The sequence below is a fragment of the Urocitellus parryii genome, chromosome 10 (genome assembly GCF_045843805.1).
Source record: "Urocitellus parryii isolate mUroPar1 chromosome 10, mUroPar1.hap1, whole genome shotgun sequence".
Classification (NCBI taxonomy): Eukaryota; Metazoa; Chordata; class Mammalia; order Rodentia; family Sciuridae; genus Urocitellus; species Urocitellus parryii.
In genome coordinates this window covers 81823988-81845647 of record NC_135540.1, presented here as the reverse complement: position 1 = coordinate 81845647, position 21660 = coordinate 81823988, and the positions used below count along the sequence as shown (strand labels likewise).

Sequence of the window (21660 nt, the reverse complement as noted above, 5' to 3'; positions counted from 1 at the left end):
TCAAGGACTGAACAGCTGTCCTAATAACATGTGTGCAATAACCTCCTTGAGGCACTTAAAAAATCAACATTTCAGAAAAAGGTTTTTTCCTGCAAAAGGTTTTGTAAAGGAGAAATTCTACATTTTGATCTACTTCCTCTCCATTTCCAAGAAAAGTAAAGTGGGAAAAATACCTCACAAATCTCTCAGTAAGTTGATGGACAAAATTATAAATTTCAATCCAGTTATTTGCCACACTCCCAGACCTGAAAAAAAAAGAAATTAAACTGATCAGAAAAACAAAACTAAAATACAAACATTTATTTAGTACTACCAAGACCAACCCTGGCTGCCCTCCTTTTCAAGCAAAGTGAGGATACCCTCCTCCAGTAACTTTGGTGCTACCAGAGCCAAGGACATCAGCCAATCTGGGGGACTCTCCCGCTGCTAATTGTTTGGAGCAGGACTCAGCTTTTCACAATAAACACAAAAGGCTTTTTCCGCACAAAATGCAAACCATATTGGGCATGTTAAGGCTTTTCCTTGCTCCAAAGAAAGCAATGTGATCAGGATAAAACCAAGGAAACTTCAGACAGCCTGTGTGTGCTGGGTGGGTTAGGATCAAGAGACAGAAAGTCCCTGGGACAAGAATGCCACCCCAGGTGGTCGCACTCACTTTTCCCAAGAGGCCCCCAAACTAGCAAGCAGTGAATATACTCCACCTCCCCAGAGGGCCCAGTAGCCTTGGGTTCCCATCACCACCACTCCATCCCTCTCCAGCCCACAGAGATCCAAAAACGCTTGCCGAAAGGAGATAGCAACAGGGCACCCATCCGCGGGTTTCCAACACCCCTCCCCAGGGCGCACATGCTCATCTCCACCTCCCTAACTGCCTCTGATCCAGTGCCACCCTCACCAGGAGACCCTGGCCTCCCTCCGCACTCACTTGTCCAAGACGAAGTAGAGATCAAAGGCTCTTCTGCAAGAGGGCTGCTCCTGCGCGTGCAGCAGCCCCGCAGGACCGCTGAGCACCACAATCCACAGCCCTGGGAACAGCCAGCTCCCGGAGCTGCGGGCCGCAGACCTTCGGGTCACCATCCTGTGGCCGGGGGGCCTTAGACTCCCTCCTGCCCGTAGCCCCCTTGGCTCGGCAGGGTAGATAAGCAACGGAGGCTGGAGTCACCAAGGACTGGCTCTGGGATGGGAGCGCTGCGAGCAGCTGGGGCGCCGGCGCCCGGGTCAGCTGGACCCACCAACTGATAGAGGGAGGGAGAGAGGGAGAGAGGGAGAGAGGGAGAGAGGGAGGTCCTGAGAGGACAAAGGGAGTCTCCGCTGCAGCCACAGCTGCCGCCGGAACTCTTGACGAATCCCAGTGGAAGCGCGATCCAGTCCTCCCCCTCCCGATTCCGGAGAGTTCCAGCAGACAATAAAGGCCCACAGCGACAGCTCGCCAGACAAGTTCCTCCCGGGTCCCTGATGAGCCTCTAGCGCCGGTCTCGGACCCGAACAGAGAGTCCCATCCGCCCGGAAGGCTGAAGTCTGGCCGCTACGGAGAGCTGCGGGACAGGCGCCCCACGATCGCGGCGACCACCAAACAAACTTGGAGTGGAGACCCTCCTCTTTGGGTTTCCTTCCTTCCGCGGCCCAACTCCCCTCCGCGCTGCAAAACTTTCTTCTCGGTGCTCGGCTTGGATCCCTCACAGCTGGGCCAGGCCGTCCCCTTAAGCTGAGGAGGCGGAGCGTGCCCTGGGGCCAGCGGCTTGACAGAAGCCCCGCCAAGACCCAGAGCGCGCTGAGGCCAGCTCCGGGCTAATGTGTCAGTGTGCGCCGGAGGCGGGCGGGGTCGGGTCTGAAGCCCGCAGAGCTACGCGCTCACACTTGTGGGTTCGTGCCGAGCTGGAGATGACTAACGCTTGCCAGATTTTGAAAGGCGGAGAGGAGTTGAGAAAAACAAATGTCCTCTAGAAATTAAACATGCCCACAGATCCTGCAGGCCTGGCCTATTTCCCCCAGCTGTGCTGGAACAGCCCTCTGAGAGGTCGGAAGACCTAAGGCCAGCAATTCCCTGGGAGGTGGTGATCTGCTCAGACCACACTCAGCCCCTCCCCACCCCTACACACGCACTTGTATCTGCCATGCCTGTGTTTGAGAAAGCAAACTTCCTCTTCCTTTTTTTTTTTTTTTTTTTTTATTTTGTAGCAGCATCTCACCTAGCCAAGAAAGGGTGGGAAGGGGAGAGGAGAAGGAGGGAGCGACTTCCTTAGGAATAAAAAGTTATATCTCAAAATACTTTGACCTGTCATTCACCCCAAGCTCCAGATTTGAGAATTTCATCTTGGAAATGATAATTGATTAAGGAGATGGACATGTGTAACCTGATTTTAAGCATTACACAATGAATACGTATATGGAAACATCTACATTATTATGGACCATTTTTATGTTTTATAGATCACTTAAAAATAAATTTAACTAATTATAAATTAATTTGATCTTAGTGCAAGCTAGTTTACCCTACACAAACTCCTGCAGAAATTTGAAGTCTGTGTGCAATTTCTCTTCTTATTCATTCTGCACCTCCCTTGGTTAAGACTAATTTCAGAACTTGCAGCTCCATAGGCATGATGGACAGTAATATGAGGTGCTACCTCATAGTTTTTATTTTAAAAGTCAATGCTTTATGATAAAAAGTTCACATCTTACTTACACACTGCCTTTTAGTAATTCTTCTGTTTGTTGCTATGTGTTTTTAACTTTACATTATCTTGATATGCAATCAGGTCTTTCATCTCTGTGAGGATAGAAACCAGTCATTTAACAAATATATTTTAGTACCTGCTATGTGCCGCACCGCTGTTCTAGAAGTGACAGTGCACAGGGCAAGAGGACAAGATCATTCATTCATGAAGCTGCAGCGTGGTCTCCATTTTCAATTGCAGTAGTAATCTAAACAGAATCCAAGATATTATATACCTTTAGCAAGTAATGCCATATCAATATATGACTGAATAAAATCTGTGAAAAAGATGTCTGCCAAAAATTGTGACAGCAGGTTTCAAGTTAAACAGTGAAGAAATACAAGATGTGAGACTAACCATGTACTCTATCCTCATGATGAAGTATTTAAAACACATATTTATTGGCTTCCTTTTTCCTTGGCTTCTTGATTCATTGTCACCTTGTCTTCTGGACTCCACAAATTGGTCTAAGAATCTATCTTCTAGGCCTAAACTAAAGCAAAATACCTTGATTTTAAATTTTTTTTCTACAAACTCTCAAGAGTTTCTTAGAATTTTCTGTTCTTGGTCCACCAAGTTCTTTCCTGATGACACATCCAGCTGAGGTGGTGGCTGACATATAAAGTATATTACCTTTTTTTTTTTTTTTTGGCCTGAGTAATGAATTCAGCCCAGTTCTAGAGCTTTTTGCATTTCACTCACTTGTTCATGTAAGATCTGTGGCAAAGGAGGACATGTCCTCACCTAGCACAGACCAAGGATTAACCAAATTACTTCCATCTAATAAATGTTTGTGGGAAGGCCCTTATTTACTAGGGCAACTAGATGTCCAGATTTGTTGCAGGCTGTGGGGTGTCTAAGGACAGGGGACTTTTAGTACTAAAACTGGGACAATTCCGGGGATAGTCCCTGGCAAATAAGACTGCTGCTCAGGCTTTTTCCAAGCAATAATGAGTAAAGATAAAAGCCAGATCAGCCTCAGGGGTTTCTCCAAGCCTTGAAGGAGTGATGGCAGCAGCAGCACTTCCCCTTCTCTTCCATGTGTGAGCAGAGGAAAGGACTTGGGGCCCTGTGTTAGCCAGAGACTAGCCAAACAAGGTTTCAAAATGACTTTTGTACCATGATAGGCATCTTGGGACCCTGTTTAACCTTAAATTTTAAGTCAAAAATGGGAAAAGAAACACAAATTTTTAAGGATGGGGGAGAGAGAAAGAGAATGAAACGTTAGACTGAATTGTTTAGATAAATAAAACAAAAATATTTTTGTATCAAATTGTATGGGTGTCTGCTAAAGTATTTTGCTTCACAATCCATTCATGCCTTCGATCTCTGAAAATTATTCTTGGTATCAAATCACACTTTTAAGTCAATGTTAGAGTCTATCACTTTATTACCAAAAAAAAAAAAATCCTAAAAACCCCAAGACATTTTAAACTCAGATGAATGCAGCTAGAATAGCAAGAAACTGACACTTGATGATTACTAGTTGTAAACTATCGTTGTTAAATTCTTCTACTTAAAGAGCTCCTGTGGACTTGTACTCCTTCTTATATGTTAAATTCTTCTACTTGAAGAGCTCCTGTGGACTTGTATTCAATTTTATATAATTATTTATTAACTGATTTTTTATTTAACAGATGTTTATTTATACATACTATGTATCTGGTAATATTCTAAGCACAAATGTTAGACTCTCTCAAGAAGTATACATTTCCAATCTATCATTAATTTATTTCTATTGTCTCCAACCCAATAAACAACAAAATTGAAAATAAACAACAACAATAAAGAAATTTAAAATGTATCCTTGGGTTTTAAAAAATCATAATCTATATCATTTCAAGTATGATTGTATGGCCTCCATGATGATAGACATGAGTCTTCTGGAAGTCAAGAGCCACACTGGAAGTGATTCACAGTCACATCATATGGGAAGTGACTCATTACATGATATCTACAGTGATTCAGAGGAAGAAAACAAATCTTTACTACCTATAGGAGACAAAGCTTATTTCAACTTTTATCAGGTATAGTTATTAAAAAACTAAATTTCCCCTATGTCTGAACTAGTTTCTGAGAGTGAATAAAATGCCTTTGGAAAATGCAATTCCTTCTAAATTAACAACTCTATGTATAACAACAAGGAATGTTAACCAAGCTCAGAGAGAATGATTACCAACACATGCCCCAATTTGTTTTAAATTCAGTTTATCAGACCAAACTTGAGACTGAGAGTGCATGTAGGAGGTGTATTGGGCTGTACCCTCAGAAGCAAAACCTATGACGGATGAGGGGTACAGGAATGGTCAAGGGGAAGGTAGAACCATGATATAATTGCATATTAGACTTCAGCCAACCTCAAGGTGAGGACATCTGAAGCTAGGATGTTCTCTCATAGTTGTCCTAAATTGAGTGAGGCAAGGGGATTGGGATTTTGTGTCCTCTCATTGACAAGTCATTAAATGCGGGCTGTATCTTTATGAGGAACATAAGCAGCTTCCTTTGACTTAAGGGCCATTTTGAAGAGGGACTTAGCTGTGAGCACTCAGTGGGAAAGTCCTGGGGTGGGGAAATTAGTATGTCCTAAAGGAAGAATCTAAGTGGTGCAACTATAGCATCTACAAAACTACAACATCCAGAGCACCACAAAATCCAAGGTACCTGGAAGTTAGCTTGATGAAAGTCCTCTCTCACATATAAGGTCAGGCCTTCACAAGACAGCTCAAGCTTGGCTTGGCATTCTGAAATGATAAAGTCATGCAGTGGTATCCCTTCTCTCATGCCTTCTATTATAGCCCTGATTCAAGTCATTTTGTACTTTTCAATGCAATTGGTTTAATAGTGTTTTGTCTCCCCATATCTCCTACATACTTCAATGTGAATTTTTTGAAGTGCAAACTGATCACATGTTCACACATCTAGTTATTGCCAATGCAATATCATTTCCTAACAATTTAAGGACCTCAACAATCGCACCATAACTCTATATCCTCACCTTTAACAAGTCTAGTCCTCTCAAGTACTCTATGATCCAGAAACCATGATAATCACTGTTCCCCTCAAATGAACAATTTACACCTTTGAATCTTACCTCATTTTGTAATCCAATTTCCCTAACACCCATGTTCCAGGTATCAAGTGTTACCTCCTCTTTTTCTTCCTTTCAATTCCCTTACTGAACAATTCAGGTCAAAAGCCACTAGGCAGGGCCAACCAAATGGCTATCAGGGTAGAGAGAATCTATATTTACGCAGAGCAGGGTATCAGAGGATGAGCACAGTGAGGAAACTGTCCCCATAGTGTAGGGAGAGGTAACCTGGGATGGGATATTGGAACCTGAGAAGGGTGAGGAAGATGTCCGCATGGCAAGGTGGTGGGCCAAAATGAAGAGTCAAAAAATAAACCAGCCGAGAAGGTTACCTTGCAAGGGGGTACTAGGGAGACACGGAAGTTTGTGAACCTAAGCAAGATGAGGAGTGCTTCCATGGGGGAAAGCTCATTGTGGAGTGCTTGGAGCCCAAGCATAGACTCATACAAACTTGAAGACAGCAACTTACCTCAATGTCAGAGCATAAGGGAAGAAAGCAGAGTGAGGGCAACAAAATGAAGTGTATAAGAGCCTAGGCATTTGAAGAGGAATTCTGGACAAGGGACACAGCCCAGAGTGGGGTATCTGAACTAGAAGAGAGTCAGGAAAGCTTCAGAACAAGGTCATGAAAGTGAGGGACACCAGCATAGGAGATCAAGATTATTTATGAAACCTTACCTAACTGCTTCAGTTTCTCCTTTATATCTCAACAGATCTTATTCTTCTCATAGGTCCTCAGTGCAGCCTGACATGACTTGATTCATAACTCATTTTTCAAATTCTTGTCATTTTATTGCTTATCAGTGAAGGGAGGTTGGTACTAGAAAAAAAGAAATCAGAAACTGTGGACACCAAGAATGAATTCATTCACTACTCACACATTTCCATTCGAACACATCTCTCCACCTACCAGAAAAAGCTGAAAAAAAAAATAAGACATTTCCTAGACTCCTGTACAGGCAAGTTTTCTCATGGCTCAGGGTCCACCCATATACACTTATGCGAGACTTTGACTCAGAACTGGGTTACAAAAAAAAAAAAAAAAAGAACTGGGTCAAAAGACGTTTTAGTTAGCTTTCTTGTCATTGTGACCAAAAGACCTGACAAGAACAACTTTAGAGAAGAAAAAGTTTATTTGGAGCCTACAGTTTCAGAGGTCTCAGTCCACAGATGGCTGAATTTGTTGCTCTGGCTCTTAGGTGAGGCAGAACAACATGGTGGAAGGGTGGCAAAGAAAAAAAACAGCTCAGGATATGGCACCAAAAAGCAGAGAAAACTCTGCTCACCAGGGACAAATTATAAACCCCTCGGTACCTCACCTCATCCAGCCATAACCCTACTTGCCTACAGTTATCTCTCATTCAATGCATTCAAGTGGACTAACGCACCAATTGGGTTAAGGCACCCATAATCTAATTGTTTCACCTCTAAATTTTGTTGCTTTGTTTTGTACCGAGCTTTGTGGGGACACCACATACCCAAATCATAACACATGCAGAGAGAGGGAGGACATGGTGTGGTTCTTGCTGGTTCAGGTCATAACACAGGCAGTGCTCAGGACAGTGGGCAGCTCCCTTGCAGCCTAATGTTGGAATACAGTTTGGGGAGCTTTTCTTCAGCAATGCACAAAAGCCTGTGAGTTATTTATTCCTCTTAATATATTATTTTTATTGAATGTAATGACAATAGATTCTGGTTTCAAAGACATTAACATAATCTTATAAAACTTTAGTCAGTTTGTCTGTCATTTTTAATTCTGATGAAAATATGATAAAAAGATAACAAATTGTGAATTTTTCAATTATCCATTGCTTTCATTTGATACTATTCCATGGAAGAAAAAACAAAGTTAGATTTGAGCTGGCCTAGCAAGTGGGAGGTACTGGGTTCGATCCCCAGCAACACATTAAAGATAAATAAAGTAAAGGTATATCGTGTCAAAAAAGAAAAAAAAAAGTTAGATTTGAGGAGGAGGAATAGGTAGAGGAGGTGATACAACATGCTGCATAGAGAAGTTTACCACATGAGTAAAAATCTGTTAAACTACCTAAACACTAAACACAAAAGCAGGGATTTTACTTAACAGAAGTCAAAGAATGAGATTGATAGATATAGATAGAAGCAGCTCACAAGGAAGACAAAGCAAGTTAAGGAATGCTTAAAATGACCAAGGACATAAATAATCTTTCAATCTGCTACTCCCTGATTGAACAAATTCCATATTTCTTTCTACTTCTAAGAGGTTACAGTATAGAATAACTTAGAAGAATTTAAATTATAATAGTAATATTTATTTATGTTATGATAATGATATGGTACTTGCAAAATAATAATAGAAACAAATTTGATAACCATTTACAGTTTTAAGGTGCTTCTATATACATTGTCTTTTTCAGAAACACATTTCCAATTTCAAATCAGCTGACTTTTGAGACATTAAAAATTAACATTGTTAGGCCAGGCACAGTGGTGTGCACCTGTTATCCCAGCAATTCAGGAGACTGAGGCAGAAAAACTGCAAGTTCAAGGTCAGCCTCAGTAATTTAGTGAGGCCCTATCTCAAAATAAATAAATAAATAGGAGCTAGGGATGTAGGTCAGTAGGATAGCACTCTAGGTTTAGTCCCTAGTACCAAAAGAAAAAAAATTCAATCTTAATTTCTCCTTATCCAATACCTTCCTCAAAAGAAAGGAACAAAAAAGACTGGATAATCCTGATGATGGAACTTAAAAGAAGATGTGTTCAACCAATGCACTCAGCTAAAGGAATTCAAGCTGAGCTCTCCTGTTCCCTTGCCTACAATGTACCATGGTTAAGGGGTACCTTGTAACTAAGTCCCCACCATTTGCATAGAGAGAAAAAATTATCTCTTTCAGGATAAGCAATAATTTAAAGACTTTATAGGCACCATGAAAGAAAATAAATTTACTTGTTTATATAACATTTTTAACAGTCACAGTGTTTCTGCTCCAAGATATTTCAGCTTTGGATATTTAACTACTTTTTTAAGATAAAAAAAAATCAAAATGTAATTTTGCTCTTTGGAGTGACTACCATAAGTACTACAATTAAAAAGATTTTTTTTCATATTTTGGAGGCCTTGTGTTTCTCATGGAAACCACTTGATTAGTGCATATCCAACTTTATCTTAACAGCACATATGGCACATAGATTATCTATCCCAGTTTTCTTGGGAAGTTCTTTGTACGGAGTGGTAAGAAAGTTGTCAATCCCCAAATGGCCAATGGATTGCATATGTAGCAAACTTGGCTAGCAAAAATATCAAAGTGAATTCAATAATACTGGACCACAAGTGATGATATTTTTTAAAGATTAGTATTTCAGAAGTTTGCTTTTCACACTGATCTTCATACAGAGTTAACACTTCTTCATCAAATAAAGGGAGAATTTGAAGAAATCCATGTACATAAATGTATTAATCAAATAATTATTTAATGCTTACTCTCTGCAAAGCAGAGATCTGTGCCTTTTGGAATATATAAGATCTATTAAAATTGATATCCTAGTTGGATATTCTACTTATTGAGCTAAGGGCTCAGGGCTTCACTACTTACCCAGGATGACCTTGAAGTCCTGCCCCGAAGTGATCCTCTTGCCTCAGCTTTCTGAGTACTTGGAATTCTAAGCATGCACCACCACTCTGAACTAAAATTGTTTAAACCATTCATCTTATACTGTGTCCAGTATATTCTCTTAACAAGCCATATGACAACAAATTACATTAAAGTTGATATAAAGGTAGCTTTTATAGAATTTGCTTGAGAAAAAAACAGCACTCACCCTAAGCCCTACCCCAGCCCTCATTCAAAAGAGTGGAAACATAGAGACATGAATGTAGAGTATCTATGGGAAATGGGTAGGGGTGGGGTGGGCATTTACTTTTATTGGAGCTCTGGGTATATATAAAGAGATGGAAAAGAAAGTAAAATTACAAATATGGTCTAAGCCAGATCTTGTAGGAGGTATTCAGTCAATATTACCTATTTTTCTCAATAAAGTTTTATTGGACCCAGTCATACCCATTTGCTTATATATTGTGACTACTTTTTTGCTACATTAGCAATGTTGAATAGTTGAGGTAGAGACCATATGGCTTACATGCCTAAAATATTTACTATTTGGCCTGTAATCGTAATAAAAAATTTACCAAATTTTGCTTTGATAAAAACCTTTAATTATATGAACATTTTTTTGTGTAGACAAAATAGAGACAATAACAAATTTTCAACATCAGAAAGGTTAGACCAGAGCCATTAAAAAAAAAAAAAGGAATAGTCAGATCGACATCACAAGACAAATTAGAGAAGAAAGACAAGAAGGAGCTGAGAATTCTGAAAACTATATTTGAAACATAAAATTTAGTAGTTTATTTTTATTTGTGTTCAATGAAATATGAAAGCCCACATTGTCTCAAAACTATAAATTTCAAAGTAAAATTGGAAGAACTTTTAAGAGTGGTGAGGCAAGGATATTTCTATGCCTGGGAGAGAAACGTACAGTCTCGGGTAAGCTCTGTCTGGAAAAAAGCCAGAGATGGGGAAGTTGTGCGTGAGTTGTGCGTGGGAAGGCTGAGAGGAAACAGCACATGGGAAATTTCACTGTTGGAATGGTGTCTCATAAGGTCTTGGCAGTAAATAGTGAGCCAACCTTTCCAACTCAGTTCATAAGGTTCACCCCCAAACTAAAAATAAATTTGATTTCAGTAATAGATACCAATGTGAACAAAGTAAGGGTGCAAGAAAACATACTAGTAAGCCATAAAGTGTCCCATGAAAACTAAGGACAAAAACACAATGGCACTTACAAATGGGTCTAGACTCCAATTTTTAAAGCTAATATCTCAAATAAAAATTTCAGGGAAGATTTTATAGTGAAGGCAGCAGAGACATGACTACATGCTATATCATCACAATATGGCAGACAGGGCTCAAGGAGGTAAAAGGACATTTCCTAAACATGGCGAGCTAGAAAGAGACCTCAAAACGTGTTCTCCGTAAGAAGTGTAGGCCCTTTTTCATAAAAAGAGACATTGGGGAAGCTTAATTTATTTTATAAACATTCTACTTACAACCAAGTTCTTTGGAACACCTTGGTTCCATAGAATAATGTATTTATATTGTTTCTACTGATATATTTCCATCTCCTCTCTGCCCAAAAGATTTTTCTCTCACATTAAGCTCAATTAGACAAAGACTGAAAGATGACTTTTATAATTCATAAAAAATTACAGTCAACATTTTGATTAATAATCTAACAAACTGTTAAAGAGAAATAAAATGCAGTGCAAGTTCAATCAACAAGCTTCTGTTTTTGAAATTCTGACCTTGACAAATTTGCATTTTAAAGTCATTCGTTAATGATTTCCCTTCTGTGGCACATATACTGAATACAAACCAAGGGAGCCAAGTAAGCATAAGCATCAATATGTAAAGGATATTGCAGATAAATCCAGTACACCTTGAGGTGATTAGTCTAAAACTCACTGAATTTCTGGTCTTTGAATTAATGCCTTTTTTGTTCAATCATGATACAGTACAAAAAGAATCATGTGGCAGTCAAAAAAACAAAAAAGCTAACCAAGTTGATATCTTCCCCATTCATCATTTCATTGACATGTCTATCAAAATGGTTTTCCACCTTCAATTGACAGTCAAAACAGTCAAAAATTCATGTAGAATTTTAAACTGCATTTGAGTTAAATGGTATCACAACACAATACCAAACTCCTGAGATCAAACACATAATTTCTATTTCCCTGATGCAGACTTAAGATATGTATCATCCCTTTTAAGTAGTAATTTTTCTTATAAGAGATCTTGTAGTAGATAAACTGTATTGACATTCTTCATATATCACTATATGCTGAAATTTAAACTAAAAACTAGCTCCATAGGGAAATAAGAAAAATATAGTGTTTTAAATCTTCTTGTTGTGGCTCAAGAAGACATTTAACAGGGAAAAGTAAAACTGCATGTGTGAGTCTGAAATAAATTTCTGAAGAAAAATTACAAAATATTTGTATTCATCTCCTTGCTAAAATTTATGAGCTACTCTGTCCACAGTATATGCAGTGGATGGCTTTGGTGATTGTGTCTGCATTTAATGTTCTGTATCCTAAAGATTTAGGAAAAAGTTTTGGGTATTTTGTTTTTTGGGGGGTCCTTTCCTTCTCTGTCCTCCTTTCTTCCTTGCCTTGTTGATTTATTGATGCCAGATGTATACATGCATGTCTCTAAAACATCTGTGAGCACTATATGCAAATTAATCACCTCTTGTGCATGACTTGCCTCAAGAAAATAAGATTTTCCTTTCTCTTTACCTGCCTTGAATTTTTGCAGCACTTTCATATTGAACATTTCTTCAGACTTTCCTCTCTCTGGGGCTCTGTGTTTTGGGCTTTTATGTAAGTTATGTCATCTGGTTCTCAAAATTACTTTTTTGGGGAAAAAAGTATTGTCAGACTATCTTGGGATCCTTCTTCAGGGTCCTTAATCTGTGCTCAGGAAGTCCACGTGGTTGTGCTGAAGCATCTGTCATCCTTTGACCTGCAGTTGCTGGGAGATCCAGAGAGAGGATATCAGACATCCTGTAAGCCAGGAAATGCTTCCTTGGAATGTGAACTATGTGGCATGCATTGAGGAACTATTACCCCCAAGAAAAAGATGTTCTTCTTCTTCTTTATTTATTTATTTATTTATTTTTTGGATGTGAAGATGTGATGCATTGTTACTTTTTTTAATAGAGACCACATCACTTTATCTGACAAAGATGGCCAAGTTCAAGGACAGTGTGTGGGATACAATGGCTGCACTGGCCCCCTAGTCAAAGAGATGAGAGACATCAGTCAACAGATGAGAGGCAATAACTCAAGAGGGCACCAGAAAGCTTTTTTATCATAAAATAGCAGAAAGGGTAAACACCTTCACCACCCAAGTCTTTGTTATTGTTTTCTTCTGATCTCTGTTCTCTCATCCACATCAGCCTGCTGCTTCCAGAATGGGCTCTGTCTTCTAACTTTATGCTTGTTAGGATGCTAGTCTATCAGTTTGTGTTAATAAGGTAATGGGGTGGTCCCTAACTTAGCTGAGGAACCTGCTTAAGTCTTCTTTGATTTCAGCTTCATCCCAAGGCCCAAGAATGCTTTCTTTAAAAAGCTGCAGGTGAATGAGCTAGAAAGGGCAGAAACACAAGGCGGAAACCAACACAAGAGCAAAGAGTATGACTCCCACCACACTGACGGACAGCAGGTGTCCCAAGGCTGAAAACATAAAAACCAATGTGACCCCCACCTAGTTTCAGGGAGTACTGGCCTTTCGTTTCTTCTGTAACATGGGCCACAGTGCAAAGCCCTGGATGGCAAATGTCACCATGATGAAGGCATGCAGGAACCGGGGAAGATGTGAGGCCAGGCAGACAGAAGCAAAGATGGCCATGTTCAAGGACAGTGTGCTGCATACAATAACAGCATTGGCTCCATAGTCAAAGAAGATGAGGTGGCCCAATAGCATGAAGACTGACATGACACAGATGTTGTCAGTGCTAACGGACTCTGTCAGAGTATTCAGCACTGGTGAGAAACCACGGTTAAGTGAAAATGCTGAAGACCAAGACATTCTTCAGGTCATCCCACCACATCTTCTTGCTCCTCTTCTGCCCTTCACCTCCATCAGGGAGATCAAACAAAACTTAATCCATTAACGAATATGCCAGGCCAGTTCCAAAGAGCTGGGGGTCGGGGGGAGCAATAGATCCTCATCCATATATCACCAAATGACTACAAAAACACAGACACTGCATAGTTGTTGTATCACTAGACTGGACTCAAATACCACAGCTCAACATTGGTATTTTCAGGCATAGATGTTTTTCCGGAGCTCTTCCAGGTACTGCTGGTCCACATCAGGGAAGGACTGCTGCTCATATAAGACCTTCTGCCACTTGGCCTCCTTGGTGTTAATTACAGGTTAGGCACACATCATCTTATCCTTTCCCTTAAACTCAGACTAGTTCAATTTCCCTTGAAGAAGTCCATGTGGTTTACTCATTCTTTATGAAATTTTAAAATAATACTTCTCTGGAAATTCCATGTTGTTATCTACCGACCTTTCCTTGTTTTCAAAGGCAGCAACCCAGGCCAGGCCCATAATAGATGAGTTTGTTCTCTGAGGCAAAAAAACACAGCCAAATTCCTGCCATAAATTCCTAGGGATGCACAGCAGGATCGGGCAGCTGCCCACCCAAAGATGTTCTTTTTGCTTTAGAGTACTTCCAAAGGGGCAAGATGACTGGATAGAAGCATCCAACATATACTTGGTCCTCCACAAGGAAGGAGCCCTAAGGCAGGGTGACAACCAGAACCATATCATTATTGGAGACCTTCCTAGCCCCTCTCTGTGATCAGGGCACATTAGAATCATAGAATTCCTTCTTTGCCTTGTTAGTGACAGGTGCCCATGGGCAGTGCTAGGAGAGGGGTGGCAGGAACTAGGTTGGTAACTTCCTTCAGTTCTGGCAGCCTTGTGAAACAGCATGCCCACATCCTATGTCTGAATGACAGGCCTCCCTTGGTTCTCAAGAGCAGGACACTGCACCCTGTTGCTCTGTGTGCCACAACACCTGTTCCCTAAAGTGCAGTGCTCTCCAAGGATTTTTACTGGAATCACTCTACTGAGGCGGCTACTTGCTAAATTGGTGCAAGGGAATGTCTTTGGGGTCCCAGAGATAATAAATGAAGAGATTTCTGACTGTTGGAGCAGTTCAAATTCAGATAATAGATCCTTTCTAAAGATGGCTCCTGGCTACAGCACCCTGGGGGTTCTCCAGGAGATAAAGTAAATTCCTTTTCCAAAGTCAGGCCTCTGTGCAGTTAGATTGAAAGTCTGGAAGGATTGTGAAACTTTTCAGTAACTAGGATTACCAGACTCCATGATGATAGTTTTCTGGATGGGATTCTTCTTTACCTTTACTCCCAAGGAGGGAAGACTCCTTCTCTCCCAGGTGTTAGGATAGGGTAGGGGCAGGGACTGGGATATTTTGTTTCTCTTGCTATGCTGCTATCCAAGATCTCTTAATTTAAGCATTCTGGGGGTTTTGTTTTGGGGGGTTTTCTTTTTCCTATTGCTTTTTACTGCTCTTTCACAGTCACTTATCTCAATATGCAGCTATGCAACATTTCCTGGGAAAGTACACCCTCAGTAACAGTAGAGGGAAAAAACACAATACCTGCTGCCATCCCACCTGTGCAAGTCTTGTCAGTCACCCTTGCATCTTTTCTTGATCACACATTACTGACAAGATTGGGTGTAAGCTTCACAATGCTATGGTTCCCGACCCCACCTCTGCCTGTGAAGCACCTAGACCCACACCAGTGTCTAGTCAGAGGACAAGTACCTCAAGCCCTGTTATGGTTTAGATGTGATCTCCCTCAAAATCTCACATATGAGACTGTTGAGAGCCACAGCCGAAGGGGCCCCAGCAAACTTTCAGACTGCCAGCTGATGACTGGCTCACAGCGTCCCCAGCAACTTCTAGCTCATTGGCTCCTCTGCGGTGATGCTCACTGGGCTGTTTCCCTGCACTTTCAGACCACCAAGCTGCTCATTGGGGGGCTTTTTGGCTCCGCCCACACGACCCAGCCAATCGGCCTCAAGAGCAGGAGGATTGTGGGAAGTGGAGAGGCTTGTGGTTGTGAGAGAGTCATGTGGGAAGCTGGTGGTGGCAGTTGGGCTCTGAAGGTTTTCCTGAGGAGCTGTTTTGTTTGGCTTGTGTGGTTCTAAAAATAAAGTTCATTTCTTTTGACAAGTGGCTCCTGAATTGTGCCCAGCCAGACTGTGGCATGAGACAATGCAAGAAGGTTCAGAAGAGAAGTGATTGAATTGTGAGAGTCTTAACCCAATCAGTAAGTTAATCTCCTGAGAAGGATTAACCCCACACACTCTGCTGTCTACACCTGTCTGAACTGATAAAGGGGCCCCACTCTCACATGATCCACATAGACAGTGGGTCTCTGATTCTCAGGTAAGATGCACTGTGCCCAAACTCACTAATCACAGCATAACAAGGTACAGGGAAGATATATGAAGTAAACTCAATATTGCATAACAAACCAATATCCCATGAAACATCTTTGAGAGAAAGTCACTAAGAATGCCATCCCATAACAGTGGTAGAAACATCCATTCCACCACATGCATAAACCTTGACATAGTAACAAAAGAAATATAAAGTAAAAAGAACAGTTAATATGATACCTCCTAAAATTCAGAACTATCTTGTACCAGATTCCAAAGATATAAAAGTGGTTAAAATGCCTGATAAATAATTCAAAAGAATAATTTTTAAAAATCTCAGTAAAGTCCAAGAAAATACAGATAAAGTTAAATGAAATTAGAAAGACAATGAAGAATCTGAACAAAAAATTCAGCAGAGAAAGAAACCTTGAAAAAAAAATCAGAAATCTTTCAAATAAAGAGTTCTATAAATCAAATTTTAAAAATTAGTTAAACCAGGCATGGTGGCACACACCTGTAATCCCAGCCACTCAGGCTGAGGCAGGAGGATCACGAATTCAATGTCAGACTCAACAACTTAGCAAGACACTAAGCAACTTAAGGAGATCCTATCTCAATATAAAATGTAAAACGGGCTGAGGGGGTGGCTCAGTGGTTGAGTGCCTCTGAATTCAATCCCTGGTACAAAAAACTAAAAGAAAAAAGAAAAAAAATCAGTTGAAATTCTCAACAACAAACTAGATCAAGCCAACTAAAAGGATAAAGAATATCAGAACATAAAGACCTATCTTTCATAATATCATATTCAGACCAAAAGAAATTTTAAAGAAGAAAGATTGGAGGGCACTTTTCTTTGGGACATCACTAAAAGATAAAATGTGCCCACTATTGGCATATCTGAAGAGCAAGAAATAAAAGTTAAGGGTATAGAAAATCTATTCAATAAAATAATAGCAAAAACTTCCTTACTCCTGGGAAAGACCTGGACATTCAGGTACAGGAGGATTATAGAATCCCAAATAGATCTGACCAGAAAAAATCCAGACTACATTTGATAATCAATGTGTCAAAAGCATGAAATAAAGAAAGACTTTTAAAATTTGCAAGTTCTAAGTCATATTTAAGGGCAAACTAATTAGACTAATAGTAGATTTCTCAGGATAAATCCAATGGGTTAGTGCAAGAAATGGTGCATTTCAAATCCTGAAAGAAAATACATGCCAACCAAGATTACCATACCCACCAAGTTACCCTTCAGAAGTAAAAAAGAAATAAATACTATCTAAGATAAAGAAAATCTGAGAGTATTTGACTGCCAGACCAGCCTTACAAGAGATACTTAAGGTAGTCCTACACCCAGAAGTAGAAAAATGATAATTGCCATCATGATAGCATATGAAAGCATTAATCCCACTAGAAGAGTTGGTGCACAAAAGACAAATAGAAAATAATTTAACAGCAACATTTCTATACCCCAATAATGAATTTTCTGAGAAAGAAATCAGAAAACAAACTCATTCACAATCGACACACCCACCCACACACACACACACACACACACAACACCTAGGAAAAAAAGTTAAGCAAGGAAGTGAAAGATTTCAACAATAAAAATTACAAAACACTGAAAAAGAAAACTGAAGAAGATAGTAAAAATTAGCTAGGCTTCCCATGTTCATGGATAAGAAGAACTAACGTTGTTAAAATGTCCATACTACTAAGAGTGATCTCCAGATTCAATGCAATCTCCATCAAAATACCAATGACATTCTTCACAGAAGCAGGAAAAAAAAATTCTAAAGTTCATATGGAATCACAAATAGCTAAAACAATCCTGAACAAAAATAACAAAGCTGAAGGCATCACAATACTAGATTTCAAGACATACTACAGAGCCATAGTAAAAAAATACAGCATGATATTGGCATAAAAACAGACAAATGCACCAGTGGAACAAAACAGAAAACCAAAAAGAAACCCAAGATCTAAGAAACCCAAAACATACATTGGAAAAAGGACAGCCTCTTTAATAAATGGTGCTGGGAATACCGGATATCCACATACATAAAATTGAAACTTGACATCTATCTCTCATCCTGTGCAAGAAATCAGCTCAGAATGGATTGAACACCTTAATCCTAAAACTCTGAAACTACCCAAGGAAAATACAGGGCAATCATTTCAAGATATTGGTACAAGCAATGTTTTTCTCCAAAAGCACTGGAAACAAAAGCAAAAAAGAGAAATGAGATTACATCAAAATAAAAAGCTTCTGTACAGCAAAAGAGAAAACTTACAGAATGGGAGAAAATATTTTGTAATTATTCATCTGATAGAGTGTTAACATCTGGAATACATAAAGAACCCAAAAGATTTAACAAAAAAATATCCAATTTAAAAAATGAGTAAATGATTTGAATAGACTTTTCCAAAAAGAATAAAAACAAATTAATGGTAAATACTTGAAAAAAATGTTCAATATCATCAGTAATAAGAGAAGTGCAAATCAAATTTACAATGAGATGCCATCTCACTCCAGTTAGAATGGCTACCATATATATTTTTTAAAAAAAAAAACTAAAACTAACAAAGCTGTAAAGGATGTGAATAAAAATAGGTCCTACTACACTGTTGGTGGGAATGTAAATTAGTACAGCCACTATGGAAAACAGTAAAGCAGATCCTCAAAAAACTAAAACTAGAATGACAATATGATCCAGCTATCTCACTCCTAGGTCTGTATCCAAAAGAAATGAAGTCAGCAAACAAAAGAAATACCTGCATATCCAGATTTATTGTGGCACTATTCACAATAGTTAAGATATTGTTATGACTAAGATCTGAAATATCTCCTCCAAAACTCATGCATTCAAAGCATGGTCCCCAATGTAGCAAGGCTCAGATGTGAGATGGGACTTTTAAGTAGTGATTGGATCATGAGAGGTCTGAGACCATTAGTGGATTAATCCAATTAGTTCATCATGTGAGTTAATTCATTGATAGTTGATTGGACTGCTAGGAGGTGGGACTCAGTTGGAGAAAGTGGGTCAAGTTTTCCTCATAAAGAGAAAACAATCTTATTTTTTTAAAAAAAACTCAGGCTGTGGTTGTGGCTCAGAGGTAGAATGCTCACATACCATGTGTGAGGCACTGGGTTAGATCCTCAGCACCACATAAAAATAAAATAAAGATATTGCATCAACCTATAATTTAAAAAATAAATATTATATATATATGTACACAATCACATAAGGTGTAGTGGTGCACACCTGCAATCCCAGTGACACAGAATGACACAGGAGGATTCCAAGTTTGAAGCCAGCCTAAGCAATTTAGTGAAACTCTCAGAAACTTAATGAGATCCCATCTCAAAATTTAAAAGAGGGCAGGGGGCAGAGGATATAGCTCAATGGTAAAGCACCCCTAGGTTCAGTCCCCAGTGTTAAAAAAATCACACTAATATAGGCATGATGTGCTTAATTTACTACCATTCTTTCTATTCCTTTCCTGAATAATCAACAGTATTTGTGTTTGCATTAATCCCAAAGAATAAATATCTAATGGCAGAAAGCCAGCCCATTGCCTGGGGAGGTTTAGGGTCAGATATTTTTTGGCCATGTGGGATCAAAGGTCTGTAGTTAAGGAGAGGAATTGTTGGCTATCGCTAAATTTCAAAGCTATTTTATGGCACCTAACTCATTCTCTTTTCTACTTTGAATTTTGTAGGTGATAAAAGCATTTAATAAAGGGATAGATGATATATCAATACTAAACCTGAATAGAAGAGTGTGTTTTGTATTGTTCTTTTATGATATACATGATAGTAGAATATATTTTGATATATCATACATACATAGAGTACAATTTCCCATTCTTCTAGTTGCACATGATGGAGAATTACATTGGTAGTGTATTCAGATATTAACCTAAGAAAGTAATGTCCAATTCATTCTACTATCTTTCCTATTCTCATTCCCACTCCCTTCCCTTCATCCCCTTTGTCTAATCCAAAGTATTTCTATTCTCCCCTATCTACCCCCTTATTGTGAGTTAGCATTTGCATATCAGAGAGGATATTCAGTCTTTGGTTTGGGGGGATTGACTTATTTCACTTAGCAAGGTAGTCTCTACATCCATTACATCCATTCACCAGCAAATGACATAATTTCATGTCTCTATGGCTGAGCTAAATATTCCATTGTGTATATATACCTAATTTTCTTTATTCATTCATCTGTTGAAGGACACCTAGGCTAATTCCACAGTTTAGCTATTGTGATTTGAGCTGCTGTGAACATTGATGTGGCCATGTCGCTATAGTATGCTGACTTTAAGTCCTTTGGGCATAAACCAAGGAGTGGGATAACTGCATCAAATGGTGGTTCAATTCCAAGTTTATTGAGAAATCTTCATACTGCTTTCCAGAGTGGTTGCATGAATTTGCAGACCCACCAGCAATGCACGAGTGTGCCCTTTTCCCACATCCTCATCAACATTTATTGTTGCTTGTATTCTTTTTTTTTTCCCCTCGGTACTGGGGATTGAACTCAGAGGCACTTGACCACTGATCCACACCCCCAGCTCTATTTTCTATTTTATTTAGAGACGGGGTCTCACTGAGTTGCTTAGTGTCTTGCTTTTACTGAGACTGGCTTTGAACTCTCCATCCTCTTGCCTCAGCCTCCTGAGCCACTGGGATGACAGTGAGATTACAGGAGGGCGCCTGTGTGTCCAGCCTAATTGCTTGTATTCTTGATTGTTGCCATTCTGATGGGAGTGACATGAAATCTCAGTGGAGATTTAATTTGCATTTCTATGATTGCTAAGGATGTTGAAACTTTTTTTTGTATACTTGTTGATCAGTCATATTTCTTCTTCTGTGAAGTGCACATTCAGTTCCTTTGCCCATGTATTGATTGGGTTTTTTTTTTTTAATATAGTGCACCAGGATCAGGTGGGGTTCATCCCAGGGATGCCAGGTTTATTCAACATATGGAAATCAATAAACATAATTCATCACATCTATAGTCTTGAAGACAAGAATCATATGATAATCTCAATAGGTGCAGAAAAAGCATTTCACAAAATCCTGCATCCATTCATGTTCAAAACATTAGAAAAACTAGGATAGCAGGAACATACCTCAACATTGTAAAAGCTAACTATGGTATGCCCCAGGCCAATATCATTCTAAGTGGAGAAAAAATAAAAGCATTCCCTCTAAAAGATGAAACAAGACAAGGATGCCCTCTTTCACCACTTCTTTTTAACATAGTTCTTGAAACTCTAGACAGAGAAATCAGAAGAGAGAAATTAAAGGGAGACAAATAGGAAAAGGAAAACTCATACTATCACTATTTGCTGATGATATGATTCTATATTTAGAAGACCCAAAAACTCCACCAGAAAACTTATAAATGTCATAAATGAATTCAACAAAGTATCAGGATATAAAATTAACACACATAAATCAATTGCATTCCTATGTATCAGTGATGAATCAACTGAAAGAGAAATTAAGAAAACTATCCCATTACAGTAGCAAAAAAAAATCAAATATTTGGGAATCAATCTAACAAAAGAGATGAAAGGCTTCTACAATGAAAACTACAGAACACTAAAGATAGAAATTGAAGAAGACTTTAAAAGATGGAAAATTCCTGGATAGGCAGAATTAATATTGTCCAAATGGCCTTACTACCAAAAATGCTATACAGATTTAATGCAACGCCTACTAAAATTCCAATGACATTCTTCATAGAAATAGAAAAAGCAGTCATGAAATTCATTTAGAAATATAAGAGACCCAAAATAGCCAAAGCAA

At 39.2% G+C, this 21660-nt stretch overlaps 1 protein-coding gene and 1 pseudogene across 1 annotated transcript in view; both read right to left on the bottom strand.

Moving 5' to 3' along the window:
* Antxr2 (ANTXR cell adhesion molecule 2) overlaps window positions 1-1839 on the bottom strand; it is a 132495-nt gene extending 130656 nt beyond the window's left edge. Inside the window, exons 1-2 of the mRNA XM_077803166.1 lie at window positions 926-1839; window positions 174-245 (exon numbers count right to left, since the gene is read on the bottom strand). Coding sequence (XP_077659292.1) covers window positions 174-245; window positions 926-1077 — 224 coding nt within the window. The 5' untranslated portion in view covers window positions 1078-1839. The remainder of the gene's footprint in view (window positions 1-173; window positions 246-925) is intronic.
* Window positions 1840-12905: 11066 nt separating this feature from the next.
* On the bottom strand, window positions 12906-13802 carry LOC144257337 (phosphatidylinositol N-acetylglucosaminyltransferase subunit C-like; annotated as a pseudogene).
* Between the last annotated feature and the right edge of the window lie 7858 nt (window positions 13803-21660).